The sequence below is a fragment of the Pavona decussata genome, unplaced genomic scaffold (genome assembly GCF_977016875.1).
Source record: "Pavona decussata unplaced genomic scaffold, jaPavDecu1.1 SCAFFOLD_175, whole genome shotgun sequence".
NCBI classification, from domain to species: domain Eukaryota; kingdom Metazoa; phylum Cnidaria; class Anthozoa; order Scleractinia; family Agariciidae; genus Pavona; species Pavona decussata.
Window position 1 is genome coordinate 2,720,001 of NW_028145586.1, and position 16,533 is coordinate 2,736,533.

The following is a 16,533-nucleotide window of genomic DNA, read 5'->3' on the forward strand; positions in this document are numbered from 1 at the left end:
CGACGGAGTTGGAGCAGTTGTAGCTAAAAAAAAAGGAACAACATTATCAATAAGGGAATAAAAGATATTTAAAAGATGACTCATATTAGTTAGATTTTAAGTAGAAACTCACTTTCGTTAGTAAGTACCGGAGAAGCTGTACCCGAGGCTGTACCTAGAAGAGAGGGAAAGGAAAAGAGCTTTTTTGAAATTAACAATACGTAGCTTTATGGAGTTAGAAAAGAAACCTGTTTAAGACAATGTTTTTCAAGTTCCAAAACTAAATCAGACGTTTGGCTTGGGACCATGGTGAAATAAAAGGTGCGTTTCAGAGGAAATATAGATCTTATTCATTACTGTATCTGAGAATATATAAACTTACTTGATGTCGACGGAGTTGGAGCAGTTGTTGCTAATAAAAAAGGAACAACATTATCAATAAGGGAATGAAAGACATTAAAAAGATGACTCATATGAGTAAGATTTAAGTGGAAACTCACTTTCATTAACAGGTAGCGGAGAAGCTATACCTGGGGCTGTACCTGGAAGAGAGGGAAAGAAAAAGAGCTTTGAAATTAACAATACTTAGCTTTATGGAGATAGAAAAGATACTTGTTTAAGACAATGCTTTTGAAGCTCAAACGCTATTTTAAACGTTTGGCTTGGGACCATGGTGCAATAAAAGGTGCGTTACCGAGGAAATATAGATCTTATTCATTACTGTATCAAAAAATATATAAACTTACTTGGTGTCGACGGAGTTGGAGCAGTTGTAGCTAAAAAAAAAGGAACAACATTATCAATAAGGGAATAAAAGATATTTAAAAGATGACTCATATTAGTTAGATTTTAAGTAGAAACTCACTTTCGTTAGGAAGTACCGGAGAAGCTGTACCACGGGCTGTACCTAGAGGAAGAAGGAAAAAAGGGCTTCCTTCACATTGACAATACTTAGCGTTATGGAGATAGAAACATAACCTGTTTAAGACAATGCTTTTCAAGCTCAAACGCTATTTTAAACGTTTGGCTTTGGACCATGGCGCAATGAAAGGTGCGTTTCATGGAAAGTATACATCTTTTTCATTACTGTATCTCAGAATATATAAACGTACTTGGTTTCGACGGAGTTGGAGCTGTTGTAGCTAAAAAAAAGGAACAGTATTATCAATAAGGGAATGAAAGGTATTTAAACGATGACTCAAATTAGTTAGATTGAAGTAGAAAATCACTTTCATTAGCAAGTACTGGAGAAGCTATACCCGGGGATGTATCTTGAAGAGAGGGAAAGAAAAAGAGCTGCTTTGAAATTAACAATGAATGAATGAATGTTTATGATAAATAATAAAAGTACATAATGGTAAGTGCTATGTGTTAAATTGCTTTGGTAGAAAGACTAAAGAAACCCTCACGGGCTTTTACAAGGTAGTATTCCTTTAATTTAGTTAGCTTTATGGAAATAGAAAAGAAACCTGTTTAAGATCATGCGTTTAAGGCACAAAGCTATTTCAAACGTTTGGCTTAGGACCGTGGTACAATAAAAGGTGTGTTTCAGAGGAAATATAGATCTTATTCATTACTATATCTGAGAATATATAAACTTACTTGGTTTCGACGGAGTTGGAGCAGTTGTAGCTAACAAAAAAGAACAACATTATCAATAAGGGAATGAAAGATATTTAAAACATGACTTATGTTAGTTCGATTTAAGTAGAAACTCACTTCCATTAACAGGAACCGAAGAAGCTGTACCTCGGCCTGTACCTAGAGGAACAAGGAAAAAAGGGCTTCCTTCACATTAACGGTACTCAGCTTTTTGGAGATAGAAGAGAAACCTGTTTAAGACAATGCTTTTCAAGATCAAACGCTATTTTAAACGTTTGGCTTGGGACCATGGTGCAATAATGCTAATGAAAGTCAAGTTGAAGTAGACCACCTATTTAGCACCTTAATTTTACCGAATTCCACTTATGGTGTGTCTGTTTATGGCGCTGTAGACTCAGATCTTACAGTCATACAAAACTTCCTGGATAGATGCTTCAAAAGGAAATATAAATCTAAAAGAATGGATATTCGAGAACTGTTAGTAAAGGGAGATAAGAAACTTTTCAAGGTTCGTTCAGTGGATCCCGATTGCCCGCTTAGTCACATTATCCCGAAGAAGAAAGAAACTAAGTATCAACTTAGAAACAAAACCACACATCGCCCGGAGATTAAGACTGATCGATTTAAAAATGCTTTTATAAATATGCTTATTTAAAGATATAATTTTTAATCTTTCTATTATCTATATACTGTATGTTTACTTCTAACAAAATGTAACTTAAGATATGTCTTTTTATCTTAGGAGGAATGAAGATTGATTGATTGATTGATTGATTGATTGATTGATTGATTGAATAAAAGGTGCGTTTCAGAGGAAATATAGTTCTTATTCATTACTGTATCTGAGAATATATAAACTTACTTGATGTTGACGGAGTTGGAGCAGTTGTAGCTAAAAAAAATAAAGGAACAACATTATCAATGAAGGAATGAAAGATATTTAAAAGATGACTCATATTAGTAAGATTTAAGTAGAAACTCACTTTTATTAGCAAGTACCGGAGAAGCTGTACTCGGGGCTGTACCTGGAGGAAGAAGAGAAAAAAGGGCTTTCTTGACATTACCAATACTTAGCTTTATGGAAATAGAAAAGAAACCTGTTTAAGATAATGCTTTTCAAGCACCAAAACTATTTCAAACGTTTGCTTGGAACCATGGTACAATAAAAGATGCGTTTCAGAGGAAATATAGATCTTATTCATTACTGTATCTGAGAATATATAAACTTACTTGGTTTCGACGGAGTTGGAGCAGTTGTAGCTAACAAAAAAGAGCAACATTATCAATAAGGGAATGAAAGATATTTAAAACATGACTAATGTTAGTTCGATTTAAGTAGAAACTCACTTCCATTAACAGGAACCGAAGAAGCTGTACCTCGGCCTGTACCTAGAGGAACAAGGAAAAAAGGGCTTCCCTCACATTAACAGTACTTAGCTTTTTGGAGATAGAAGAGAAACCTGTTTAAGACAATGCTTTTCAAGATCAAACGCTATTTTAAACGTTTGGCTTGGGACCATGGTGCAATAATGCTAATGAAAGTCAAGTTGAAGTAGACCACCTATTTAGCACCTTAATTTTACCGAATTCCACTTATGGTGTGTCTGTTTATGGCGCTGTAGACTCAGATCTTACAGTCATACAAAACTTCCTGGATAGATGCTTCAAAAGGAAATATATATCTAAAAGAATGGATATTCGAGAACTGTTAGTAAAGGGAGATAAGAAACTTTTCAAGGTTTGTTCAGTGGATCCCGATTACCCGCTTAGTCACATTATCCCGAAGAAGAAAGAAACTAAGTATCAACTTAGAAACAATGCAAAACCACACATCGCCCGGAGATTAAGACTAATAGATTTAAAAATACTTTAATAAATATGCTTATTTTAAGATATAATTTTTAATCTTTCTATTATCTATATACTGTATAATTACTTCTAATAAAAAATAAAACTTAAGATATGTCTTTTTATCTTAGAAGGAATGACGATTAATTGATTGATTGATTGATTGATTGATTGATTGATTGATTGATTGATTGATTGATTGATTGATTGATTGATTGGCTTGGGACCATGGTGCAATAAAAGGTGCGTTACCGAGGAAATATAGATCTTATTCATTACTGTATCAAAAAATATATAAACTTACTTGGTGTCGACGGAGTTGGAGCAGTTGTAGCTAAAAAAAGGGAAGAACATTATGAATAAGGGAATGGAAAATATTTAAAAGATAACTCATATTAGTTAGATTTAAATAGAAGCTCACTTTCATTAGGAAGTACCGGAGAAGCTGTACCCCGGGCTGTACCTAGAGGAAGAAGAGAAAAAAGGGCTTCCTTCACGTTAACAATACTTAGCTTTATGGAAATAGGAAAAAATCCGGTTTAAGACAATTCTTTTCAAGCTCCAAAACTATTTCAAAAGTTTGGCTTGGGACCATGGTGCAATAAAAGGTGCGTCTCAGGAAATACAGATCTTATTCATTACTGTATCTGAGAATATATAAACTTACTTGATGTCGACGGAGTTGGAGCAGTTGTAGCTAAAAAGAAAAAGGAACAACATTATCAATAAGGTAATGAAAGATATTTAAAAGATGACTCATATTAGTTAGACTAAAGTAGAAACTCACTTTCATTAGCAAGTACCGGAGAAGCTGTACCCGAGGCTGTACCTAGAAAAGAGGGAAAGAAAAAGAGTTTCTTTGAAATTAACAATACTTAGCTTTATGGAGATAGAAAAGAAACTTGTTTAAGACAATGTTTCTCAAGCTTAAACGCTATTTTAAACATTTGGCTTGGGACCATAGCGCAATAAAAGGTGCGTTTCAGAGGAATTATAGATCTTATTCATTACTGTATCTGAGAATATATAAACTTACTTGATGTCGACGGAGTTGAAGCAGTTGTAGCTAAAAAAACGGAAAACAAAATTATCAATAAGGGAATGAAAGATATTGAAAAGTTGACTCATATTAGTTAGATTTAAGTGGAAACTCACTTTCATTAGCAAGTACCGGAGAAGCTGTACCCGAGGCTGTACCTGGAAGAGAGGGAAAGAAAAAGAGCTTCTTTGAAATTAACAATTCTTAGCTTTATGGAGATCGAAAAGAAACCTGTTTAAGACAATGCTTTTCAAGCTCAAACGCTATTTTAAACGTTTGGCTTGTGACCATCTTGCAATAAAAGGTGCGTTTCATAGCAAATATACTGGATCTTATTCATTACTGTATCTCAGAATATATAAACTTATTTGGTGTCGACGGAGTTGGAGCAAAAAAGAACACAATATTATCAATAAGGGAATGAAAGATATTTAGAAAACATCTCATTGTAGTTAGATTTAACTAGAAACTCACTTTCATTAACAGGTACCGAAGAGGCTGTACCCGGGGCTGTACCTAGAAGAAAAGGGGAAAAAGGGCAAAATTGCTAATAGCATCACTTAGCTTCATAGAGATACAAACGAAGACTGTTTAGGACAATGCTTTCCAAGCTCAAAAACTGTTTCAAAAGTTTGGTTTGGAAACATGGCGTAGTAAAAGCTACGTGGGCTTCAGAGAAAAAATAGATTTTATTTAATGATGTATCTTTATATAAACTTACTTGGGGTCAACGGAGCTAGAACAGAAGTAGCTAAAGGAAAAGAAACATCATTATCAATTAGGGACAGAAAGATATTTAAAAGATGAGTCATTGAAGTAAGATTTAAGTAGACCTACAGAAAAAAGGGAAAGAGGGATTAATTGATAAAAGCATTACTTAGCTTCATACAATCTCGTACCCAGAGTCTTCAGGCTTTTTGGTCAGCGGGGCAACGCCGGGAAGACTCTGGGGACATCGAAAAAATTCAATTTTTTTGATTGGCTGTTCCGTAACGGTTTCCATTGTTTTACCGCAGGAATCCTGCGGTGATAAAATTCGATGTCCCCAGAGTCTTCCCGGCGTTGCCCCGCTGACCAAAAAGCCTGAAGACTCTGGGTACGAGATTGAGCTTCATAGGGATACAAACGAAGCCTGTTTAAGACAATGTTTTTAAAGTTCAAAAACGATTTCAAAAGTTTGGTTTGGGAACATGGCTTAATAAAAGATACGTTTCAGAGTAAATATATTCTTTTTTCATTATTGTATTTCTATATAAACTTACTTGGGGTCAACGGAGTTCGAACAGCTGCAGCTAAAGAAAAAAACAACATTATCAATAAGAGAATGGAAGATATTTTAAGAAGATGACTCATCAGTTAGATTTAAGTAGAAACTCACTTTTATTAGCAAGCACCGGAGAAGCTGTACCCGGGGCCGTATCTGGAAGGGAAGAGAATCAAAGAGCTTCCTTGACATTAACAATACTTAGCTTTATGGAGAAAGAAAAGAAACCTGTTTAAGACCTCTCTCGATGGGGCGTTATTTGTATTCGCTGAACGAAGTGAGCGCAGGCGCAAAAGCTGAGAGGGTTGACTTGGCGGCGAACCTCTGCCAGAAGCATGTCGTTTTCTTGTACATCCTTGTCGTTTTCTTGTACATAGATATATTTCTCGGTCATCTCTAAATTTGACAGTTTCATTCTTGGCGGAAGTCAGCATTTACTTTGTCTCTACAGTTTGCCGTCGTTAATTTTAAGGTGAGATTTCACAATTTCTAGAAAAAAGCAAAATTGTTTGTATTCGAATGCCCCCTTGAAACCCGTGGAGAGTGGACTTAGTACATTTCGCGTCGATTCGTGAAAGTCAACAATAGTCACGAACAAATAATTGCTTTTTCTGGGCTCGAGAGGCCTTTTGGCCTTTTATAACCTTATTTTAAAGACAGTTGTTTCATCACAGTACATAACAAGCTTCCCGTGAGAACTAAATGCTAATTAAATCACCGAAAGATCATTATAACTTCTGATTAAACTTGTTTACAAGATAAAAATATCAAGTTTGGTCGTTTCGGAGCATAGAAAAAAATACGCTTTAATTAAAACATTAAGCTTACTTGCTCTAGTCTCTTTTAAGACCGAATCGACAGTTTTTGTTTGGTCTCAGCTAGCAGACGTTTCCTCAATAAATCATTTCTTTGCATGCACTCTTTTATCTCCACACGATCGCCGCTCGTGTAACTTGAATTTCATTCTTGTAGTGATGATTCAAGGCATCACAGCAAAATAAAAGCGTTTTCTAAACAGTCATCATGAGATAAACAAACTTTCCCCGATTTCTAAGCATGTAGGTAAGTTTTCGTGAGTAAATCTCCCACATCGCGCAACATGACAATTTCACAAACACCCGCCATTTTCATGACATAAGTACGCACACCACCCTAGTTACAAAATGACTCCCCCGGATCGTAGCCATATTGGGCGTGGTTTCTGGCAGAGGCTCCCGCCGTCGCCTTCCACGGAATTTTACGCCTGCACTCCCTTTTCTCAGCGGAGCCTCTGCGGAGGAGAGAGGTTTAAGACCATATTCTCAAGCTCAAAAGCTTTTAAAAAAGTTTTACGTGCGACAATGTAGCAATAAAAAGTGCGTTTCAGAGGAAATATAGATGTTATTCATTACTGTATCTGAGAATATATAAACTTACTTGATGTCGACGGAGTTGGAGCAGTCGCAACTAAAATATAAAAGAAACAACATTATCAATAAGGGAATGCAAGACATTTAGAAGATGACTCATTGTAGTAAGAATTAAGTAGAAACTCACTTTTATTAACAGGTACCGAAGAGGCTGTACCCATGGATGAACCTAGAAGAAAAGGGAAAATAGGACTTAATTGATAATAGCATCACTAAGCTTCATAGACATAGAAAAAAAGCTGTTTAAGACAATGCTTTCAAGCTCAAAAACTGTTTCAAAAGTTTGGTTTGGGAGCATGGCGTAGTAAAAGCTACGTGCGCTTCAGAGAAAAAATAGATTTTATTCAATAATGTATCTCTATATAAACTTACTTGGGTTCAACGGAGTTAGAACAGTTGAAGCTAACGAAAAAACAACATTATAAATAAGAGAATGGAAGGTATTTAGGAGATACTGACGCAAAGCACTTAGATTTAAGTACAAACTCACTTTCAAGGGCAGGTGCCGGAGAACGTGTAAAAGAGAGAGAAGGAAAATACCAGCGTCATAGCTAATATAAAATATTAATTAGGTTTAAAGTACAAGAAATAAGATTGTCTTAGTCTAAGGCTTTGAAGTTCAAAAAGTATTTCAAAAGTTTGGCTCGGGCTCAACGCGTAAAGGGAGGCGTGTTTCGTAGACTAATTTACAGATCATATTCATTACAATGTCTCTATATCAACTTACTTGGGGTCAACATAGTTGGAAGACTTGTACCTAAAGAACAAAAACCCAGCATTATCAATAAAGGAATGAAAGATATATAGAAGATGGCTCATAGTAGTTAGGTTAACTACAAACGCACTTTCATTAGCAAGTACAGGAGAGACTGTACCCGGGGCTGTACCTAGAAGAGAAGGAAAAAAAAGAGCTTTATTGACATTAACGTTATTAAGCTTCATAGCGATAGAAAAGAAGCCTCTTTAAGACAATGCTTTTCAAGCTCAAGAAATATTTCAAAATTTTGCTTTGGGGGCATTGCGTACTGTGAAAGGTGCGTTTCAGAGAAATATAGATCTTATTCATTAAAGTATGTCTATATAAACTTACTTGGGGTCAACGGAGTTGGAACAGCTGTAGCTAAAGAAAAAAAGGCATTATCAATCATGGACTGGAGGATATTTAGAAGATGACTCATATAAGTAAGATTTAACTAGAAACTCACTTTCATTAGCAAGTACCGGAGAAGCTGTACCCGGTGCTGTACCTAGAGGAAGAAGGAAAAAAGGGCTTTGAAATTAACAATACTTAGCTTTATGGAGATAGAAAAGAAACCTTTTACGACAACGCTTTTCAAGATCAAAAGCTATTTCAAATTTTGGCTTGGGACCATAGCACAATAAAAGGTGCGTTTCAGATGAAATATAGATCTTATTCATTACTGTATCTCAATATAAACTTACTTGGTGTCGACGGCGTTGGAGCAGTTGCAGCTAAAAAAAAAAACAGAACAACATTATCAATAAGGGAATGGAAGATATTTCGAAAACATCTCATTGTAGTAAGATTTAAGTAGAAACTCACTTTCATTGACAGGTACCAGAGACGCTTTACCCGGGGCTGTACCTGAAACAGAAGGGAAAAAGGGCCGTTATTGACAACAGCATTACTTAGCTTCACTGAGGGAGAAAAGAAGCCTATTTACGTCAATGCTTTTCAAGCGAAAAAGCTATTTAAAAAGTTTGGTTTGGGAATATGGGTTAATAAAAGGTGCGTTTCAGAGAAAATATAAATCTTATTCATTATTGTATTTCTATATAAACTTACTTGGGGTCAACGGAGTTGGAACAGCTGTAGCTAAAGAAAAAATGCATTATCAATAAAGGAATGGAAGATATTTGGAAGATGACTGATGTTAGTTAGATTTAAGTAGAAACTCACTTTCATTAACAGGTACCGGAGAGGCTGTACCTGGGGCTGTACCTAGAAGCCGATGAGAGAAGGAAAGGAAAAAGAGCTTCTTTGAAATTAACAATACTTAGCTTTATGGAGAAAATGAACCAAATGAACATAGTGTACAAGTATATTGTATCTCTGTTTCTGCAACAAGAGCTCTGGATATTCGCCTTATGTGGCTGGTACTATACACTTTTCTGGAAAGACAATATGGATATGCAAACTGCTGTTTCTATATAAAAGGAAGACTAATTCTATTAGTCGAAATAGTGGCCACTAATAAATCTGCCCTTTGCTGTAGTGCCAGCCGTGCATTCAGTTTTGTATTTTCACGTTCAAGTGACGCCTGACACGAGGTCTTTCACAAGAGAGATCCGGCAAAATTACCAGCAAGTTTAATTCCTGCGTTGTGTGGACCTCTGCATTCAAACGTTTTTCTATATGAAACCTGTTAGATGAAAGATTTTTTTATACGTTTTGAATCTGACATATCTTTGGTCAAACCTTTTTCTTCACTCATTTCTCCTATATTCATTGATTGCATACATGTACTGATATCACAGAGAGAAGTTATAGATACTGATACAGAGTAATTCACACTTCATTCGGTAGTCAAGAGTTAAAACAAACCTTGTACAACAAGTGACGTTGTAGCAGATGAATTATGGACACTGTTTATAACCAGACATGTGTAATTCCCAGCAACTTCTGAAGTGCTGGCATTGATTTTCAACTGCACTAGGCTTTCATTGAAATATGCAATAGAGCCTTGTGCAAAATTCTCAATGGAAGCATTTCTTGATATAACAGTTCCATCTTTTTTCCACTGTACTTCAGAAGGTGTTAGTGAAGAATTATAGTGGCAAGTCAACAGAATGTCATTTCCTGTAACAACAAACTGTTTTGTAGGACCATCAATTGTCACATCTGGTTTAACTGCAATCAAATGCAAGACAGTATTGCAGTCAGTTTATAGTAAAACAATAAACCGTATTATTTTCGCATCTTCACTTGGTTTTGTTCACTGTCAATGGCAATTGCTTATCTTGCATTTGTCAGTTACATGACTTGTATAATTAAACCAAACAAGGAAACTATAAGGGAATTTAAAAGTCTACAACCATCCTTATAGCCCCATCTTTATGTAAAAACACCTCCCCCACCTTAAATAGGCTACAGTATTCCTTTATAAGAATCCCCACTCATAACCCCCAACCCCTTAAAGACGATGTGGAGTTTCACTTTGAGAGGGATGACTCAGATGATGGCGTTGATGATGATTGAAGTGAAAGGCCTTAATTAACCTTGTGAAGTAGAACTGAGATCAAAGTCTGATCTTTTTTTGTTAAGTTCCAGTTACAGTTAAGGGTATAGTTTTTTTTTTAATTTGGTGAAATAAGGTATATTTATTTTGTTATCACCTTGTTTCAAAACATTATTTTTTTGTTATGCTTATAAGCTCTTCATCCCCCCCCCCCCCCGGGATTTAAGCCCACCAAAAACCCCTTACAAAATTACACGGTACATGACTACAAAGTTGCAGATTTGTTACTCACAAAACTAATAAACTAAAAATAAAAAGTCATAAACAGCAGTGTTTCTTCACTGTAAGGCGAGAGGAGTGTCAGGTCAAAACCTTACTCACAAAATTAAATGCTAAACTTTTGAACATTTTCAGAGACAAACATCTATTGACTTTTTAGCGACAGCCTGCCATCAAAACTCAAATGGAACTTCAAGTATGCGTTAATGGCAAACATAGAGCTACAGAAACAGAAAAAAAAAGGATACTCTGTTGTAAATTGATTCTACTGAGCAAAATGTTTCGCTTTCAGCGAAACTGCAGTGTCACAGCTGAAGCTGAAATATTGAACAGGGTAAAAACCTCGAAAACATCACTAAATAATCTGTAGTTTAAAAATGCTAATCAGAATATTCCTTATTGTTTTGTTGCTCGTCCTTTTGTCCTGTTGACCAACCATGTAAGGAGTTGCAAACGTTGCTGGTCGCCCCAAAATTAAGCTCAAAATAGTTAAGCATACATCGTATGCGTGCACCTGCCCATCTACGAACATCACTATGTCTTAATTATAAGCTCACACATTGATGATTTGGAAGAGTGAACAAGTTTAAATTTTGGTTGCACAAGCTACATATTTCGGTTACTAAGGAAATTGTAGCGATATTCAAGCCTTAAAATCGATCACCTACGTATAAGGAAGTAAAAAAATATAAAACAGTACTCAAGATGACAGTTTTTTGTGATCATAGGTCGAAACAAATCGAACTAAAAGATACAAAAAAATTGGAATTGAACGTGTGTGGTATCAAACGTAAGATAAATAACGCGAAGGAGACGCAAGTAAATACACATGAATACACGGTCGTTATTTCCGCTTTAGGAATCAAGAACTGAAAGTCTTGTTTTGAAAACTAAGAACAAACATTTACCTGCTTCAGCGGCCGAAGACAATACTACTAGCAATAAGAGTGAACACAAGCCTAACACATGAAATTTATGGACGATTTTTCGCACAAGATGTTCGTCCATATTTTCGCAGCATAATTCCCTTACTTGAACTGTCTTATTGCAGCACTATCCTTACCCCTCCCCGAAACGGAAACGGACAGCGAAGTGAGGTCACGACACCGCACACAAGCAGCAACTTTGTCAGAAAACTCTTTTCAGAATAATCTTTTGCGTGTTTCTTTAATCTAATGTCTAAAAAGATTAAAGTACGTGAAAACGAAAGGCATTTAAAAAAAGAATCAAGTTTAAGAGTCATTTTATTACCAAGGTAACAAAAACATAAGCAAAGGAAAGTCACTGGGAATGTTCGAGATTGAGCTGACTTCAAACATGCAAAATCAAAACAGAAAAATGTTTTTCAAACAACCAAACCTATTGGGTCAGTTATTAAAAGACAGTTTAGACGGTGTTTAACAAAACCTGTCACGTTCTAAACCATTTTCAGTTTTGCCAACCGTCATATCTAAACATTGTCTGATGCTGACGGCAACAGGAAGGTTTGTATCCCAGACTAGAAAACTATTTACCTACATAAAATAAACCACTTATAAACAAATTTGGAACCCCACTGATTGTCTTGAACCGCGGCCTAAGACAGACTCTGTTTAAATAACTGGCCCATTGTCTGTCGCAGCTATTATTAGATCCTGTCATGCTTTTTTTTTTCTTTTTCGGACTGAAGAGGTTGTCTGAGTTTACCTTAAACCAGGAATCCAGAATCCGACATCTTTTAGTCAAAGAAGAGGTGAACCTCACAACCAGTATTCTGAAGAGCTATGATTTCTACATTTTTACATAGAAATGACGAGTTCTATCAAGAATTTTCACAGAGGTCTTCAAGGATATTGTCAAGCAGCAGTGATTTGTGCATAGGTTTTAGCTTTTGGTTGTCATACACAACGTGAAAAACTGAGAACGCTAGCAAAACCACAAAGCTGGATTATTTTACAGAAGACTCCGCTAAAAAATAAACCTTTTGGAAGCCAAAAAGAAGCGATACTCGGGTGTACCGGTCTCCACCTTAATAATCATGCTTCCCACTAAGAATTGAAATTATTACTTAGTTTAGTTTCATAATGTTAGTAAGTGGCATGTCTTAGTGTATGTTTTTCAAGCTTTTTCAAAACTTATTCAAAAGTTTGGTACGAAAGCATCGCGTAAAAGGAGGTTACTCTCACACAAACTATTCATCATGTTCAGTACCCGACCAAGTGCAAGGAGATTTTTTTTGTTATAAGAAACTCGACTATCTCATAGCCCGGTTAAGATAGATAGCGTTCAGTTTGCGAGGGTATCTTCTGCTAAAGTCCTAAGGGTTACAATCAGAAACAACTTGAAATGAAACTACCACGTGGATACTATTAGCTTTAAGCCGCAAGTCGACTGTATCTTTTGAGTCAGCTTAACAGGGCTGGCAACGGTATAGTTTTGTACCCTGAAGAAGGCAGCATTACCGAAACGTCGGTTAAAAATATCTTACAGCGTCTATTTTATAATATTTTGAATTCACAGGGCTGGCATAAGTTCCGATGACCTGTAAGCTTTTTATTGTAGTGTGATTAGATCAGTGCTAGAATTTTCGTACCAACCATTCCATCGTGTCTGACGACACTGAAAGTATTCAGAGGCGCGCTATGCGAATAATCTTTCCTGGTTGATCGTATAGTGAGGCGATAAAAAAGGCTGGTATTCTGTCATTCTTAGACGGACGTAAATCACTATCTGTCAACTTATTTAACGATACTGTAAGCAAGGAAAATCACAAGCTGGCTAGCCTGCTTCCTCCTATGGCCAGCTCTTACGCACAGCGTTTGAGAAATAAGAGATGTTTTGATATTCCAGTCTGTCGCTCTGATCGTTTTAGGAAATCTTTTATTATTAGCAAAGCAATGTAAAACCATATTGTAATTTGTTCTAAATTCTAAACTTCAAATATTTTTATTGTAATTAATCTTTTTTTTGTATATTGTACATAATTCAGTTGTACGACTGCGAGGCATGATGTCTAATAAACGATTTATTTATTTATTTTATCATTACTGTAGCTCTGTATAAACTTACTTGGTGTCAAGGGAGTTGGAACAGTTGTAGCTAAAGAAAAACAAAACACTGTTAAAGAGGGAACGGAAAATATTCAGAAGATGACTCATTGTAGTTTGATTAAGTTGAAACTTACTTCACTCACACGTACGCATAATAGAAAGTACAGTCGAACCTCTTTATTACGGACACCAAGGGGACAAGAATAAGTTTCCGTATTATAGAGGTGTCTGTTTTAGAGAGGTAGGCTTTATATGGATTTCGGTCTCTCAGGGACCAAGTGAACTGTCCGTAATAGAGAGGTGTCCGTATTATAGAGGTGTCCGTAAGGAGAGGTTCCACTGTACATTTAATAGAAATTATACATTTTCCATTGCTGTGGGTCTCTATAAACTTAATAAGGGTCAACGGAGTTGGAATAATTGTAGCTAGAAAAGCATGTTCCATAAGGGAATGAAAGATATTCTAAATATGACTCATGATACTAAGATTCAAGTAGAAACTCACTTTCACTGAAGATGACTGAAGAGCCTGTACCTAGAAGAGAGCGAAAAGATCGAGTTTTATTAACAATTATGGCATTACCTAGGTTCATAATGGTAGAGAAGAAGCTTCTCCTAGTCTCGGTTTTCTAAGTTCAAAAGAAGTTCAGAAGCTCTATATAAACTTACTTGGGGTCAATGGAGTTGGTACACTTGTTGCTAAAGAGAAAACAACATTATCAATGATGAGTCAAAGATGAGTCATTGTAGTTAGATTTAAGTAGAAACTCACTTTCATTAACAGGTACCGGAGAGGCTGTACCCGGGGCTGTACCTAAAAGAGAAGGGAAGAAAGGGCTTTATTGACAACAGCATTACTTAGCTTCATTGACGGAGAAAAGAAGCCTACTAGGGACAATGCTTTTCAAGCCCAAAAACTATTTTAAAAAGTTTGGTTTTGGAGCACGGCTTAACAAAAGGTGGATTTCAGAGGAAATATAAATCTTATTCATTACTGTATCTCTATATAAACTTACTTGGAGTCAACCGAGTTGGAACAGCTGTAGCTAAAGAAAAAAAAAACGTTACTAATAAGGGAATGGAATATGTTTAGAAGACGACTGATATTAGTTAGATTTAAGTAGAAACTCACTTTCATTAACAGGTACCGGAGAAGCTGTACCTGGGGCTGTACCTAGAAGAGAAGGGAAGAAAAAGAGCTTCATTGAAAATAACATTTCTTAGCTTTATAGAGATAGAAAAGAGGCCTCTTCAGGACAATGCTTTTTTAGCTCGAAAACTATTTCAGAACGTTTGGTTTTGGAGCATGGCGTAATAAAAGGTGCGTTTCAGAGAAAATATAGATCTTATTCATTACTGTATCTCTATATAAACTTACTTGGGGTCGACGGAGTTGGAGCAGTTGTAGCTAAAGAAAAAACAACATTATCAATTACGGAATGGAAGATAATCAAAAGATGACTCATATTAGTTAGATCTAAGTAGAAACTCACTTTCATTAACAGGTACCGGAGAGATTTTACCCGGGGCTGTACCCAAAAGAAAAAGGAGGAAAGGGCTTTATTGACAATTGCGTTACTTAGTTTCAATGGGGGAGAAAAGAAACTCTTTCAAAAGTTTGGTTTGGGATCATGGCGTAATAAAAGGTGCGTTCCAGCGAAAATATAGATCTTATTCATTATTGTATCTCTATATAAACTTACTTGGGGTCAACGGAGTTGGACCAGTTGTAGCTAAAGAGAGAAAACATTCTAAGTAAGTGAACCGAAGATATTCAGAAGATGACTCTTAGTAGTTATGCCGCCAAATCCTGGAACACTCTTCCTTGTAACCTACGTCATGATCAGTCTCTCACTAGTTTTAAACTGAGAGTCAAGAAACATCTAAATCACCTTAGTTAATTTCCCACCTTCATGAACTCTTTGAATGATTTTTTCCTGCTTTCATTTCTATATTTTCTTATTTATTCTTATTATTTTTTACAGATCTCCATTTAAACCAGCTATGCTGAACTGAAATTTCTGTATAAATAATGTATATAAATAAATAAATAAAAAATAAATAAATAAATAAGTTATGTTTAAGTAGAAACTCACTTTCATTGGCCGACACTGGAAATGTTGTACCTAGGAGAAAAGGCAAAAACAAGCTTCATTGTAAATGATATCACTTAGCTTCATAGCGGTAGAAATAAGCTTCTCCTACTCTTTGTTTTTCAAGTTCAAAAAAGTTTAGTTCGGGCTCAACGCGTAATAGTAGGCTTGTTTCGTAGACTAATCTACAGATCATATTCATTACAGTATCTCTATATCAACTTACTTGGGATCAACGGAGTTGGAACTGCGGTAGCTAAAGAAAATACAACATTATCAATAAAGGAATGGAATATAGTTAGAAGATGACTCATAGTTTGTGGCATACCTCGTTTGGGTGTCAGAGTCAGTTTATAAGTTGCTGTCCTAGGTCTGAGCAACCATTAAAATAACAGGACACAGTGCTTCTCAGCGGCGTGTTCTCGCTTAACTAAACGATAAGGTGCGTTTCAGATGAAATATAAATCTTATTCATTACTGTATCTTAGACTATATAAACTTACTTGTGGTCAACGGAGTTGGAACAGTTGAAGCTAAAGAAAACGAAACAACGTTATATTATCAACAAGGGAACGAAAGATATTTGGAAGATGAGTTAGATTTAAGTAGAAACTCATTTTCATTAACAGGTACCGGAGAGGCTGTACCCGGGGCTGTACCTAAAAGAAAAGGTAAGAAAGAGCTTTATTGACAATAGCATTACTTAGCTTCATTGACGGAGAAAAGAAGCCTACTAAGGACAATGCTTTTCAAGCCAAAAAACTATTTTAAAAAGTTTGGTTTTGGAGCAT

The 16,533-nt window shown here is 35.9% G+C and overlaps 1 protein-coding gene across 1 annotated transcript in view; it reads right to left on the reverse strand.

Annotated features, from left to right (window-relative positions):
* LOC146463670 (uncharacterized) overlaps positions 1–16,533 on the reverse strand; it is a 28,884-nt gene that overhangs the window by 8,340 nt on the left and 4,011 nt on the right. Inside the window, exons 12-39 of the mRNA XM_085084396.1 lie at positions 16,246–16,275; positions 15,969–15,998; positions 15,746–15,775; positions 15,353–15,382; positions 14,422–14,466; positions 14,319–14,348; positions 14,155–14,184; positions 13,669–13,698; positions 9,708–10,013; positions 9,063–9,104; positions 8,949–8,978; positions 8,706–8,747; positions 8,585–8,614; positions 8,347–8,388; positions 8,232–8,261; positions 7,987–8,028; positions 7,869–7,898; positions 7,514–7,543; positions 7,269–7,310; positions 4,097–4,126; positions 3,851–3,892; positions 3,734–3,763; positions 2,565–2,606; positions 1,582–1,611; positions 845–886; positions 726–755; positions 113–154; positions 1–23 (exon numbers count right to left, since the gene is read on the reverse strand). The exon at positions 1–23 is cut by the window's left edge and continues 7 nt beyond it. Of these exons, the coding sequence (XP_084940522.1) occupies positions 1–23; positions 113–154; positions 726–755; positions 845–886; positions 1,582–1,611; positions 2,565–2,606; positions 3,734–3,763; positions 3,851–3,892; positions 4,097–4,126; positions 7,269–7,310; positions 7,514–7,543; positions 7,869–7,898; positions 7,987–8,028; positions 8,232–8,261; positions 8,347–8,388; positions 8,585–8,614; positions 8,706–8,747; positions 8,949–8,978; positions 9,063–9,104; positions 9,708–10,013; positions 13,669–13,698; positions 14,155–14,184; positions 14,319–14,348; positions 14,422–14,466; positions 15,353–15,382; positions 15,746–15,775; positions 15,969–15,998; positions 16,246–16,275 (1,232 nt within the window). The remainder of the gene's footprint in view (positions 24–112; positions 155–725; positions 756–844; positions 887–1,581; positions 1,612–2,564; positions 2,607–3,733; positions 3,764–3,850; positions 3,893–4,096; positions 4,127–7,268; positions 7,311–7,513; positions 7,544–7,868; positions 7,899–7,986; positions 8,029–8,231; positions 8,262–8,346; positions 8,389–8,584; positions 8,615–8,705; positions 8,748–8,948; positions 8,979–9,062; positions 9,105–9,707; positions 10,014–13,668; positions 13,699–14,154; positions 14,185–14,318; positions 14,349–14,421; positions 14,467–15,352; positions 15,383–15,745; positions 15,776–15,968; positions 15,999–16,245; positions 16,276–16,533) is intronic.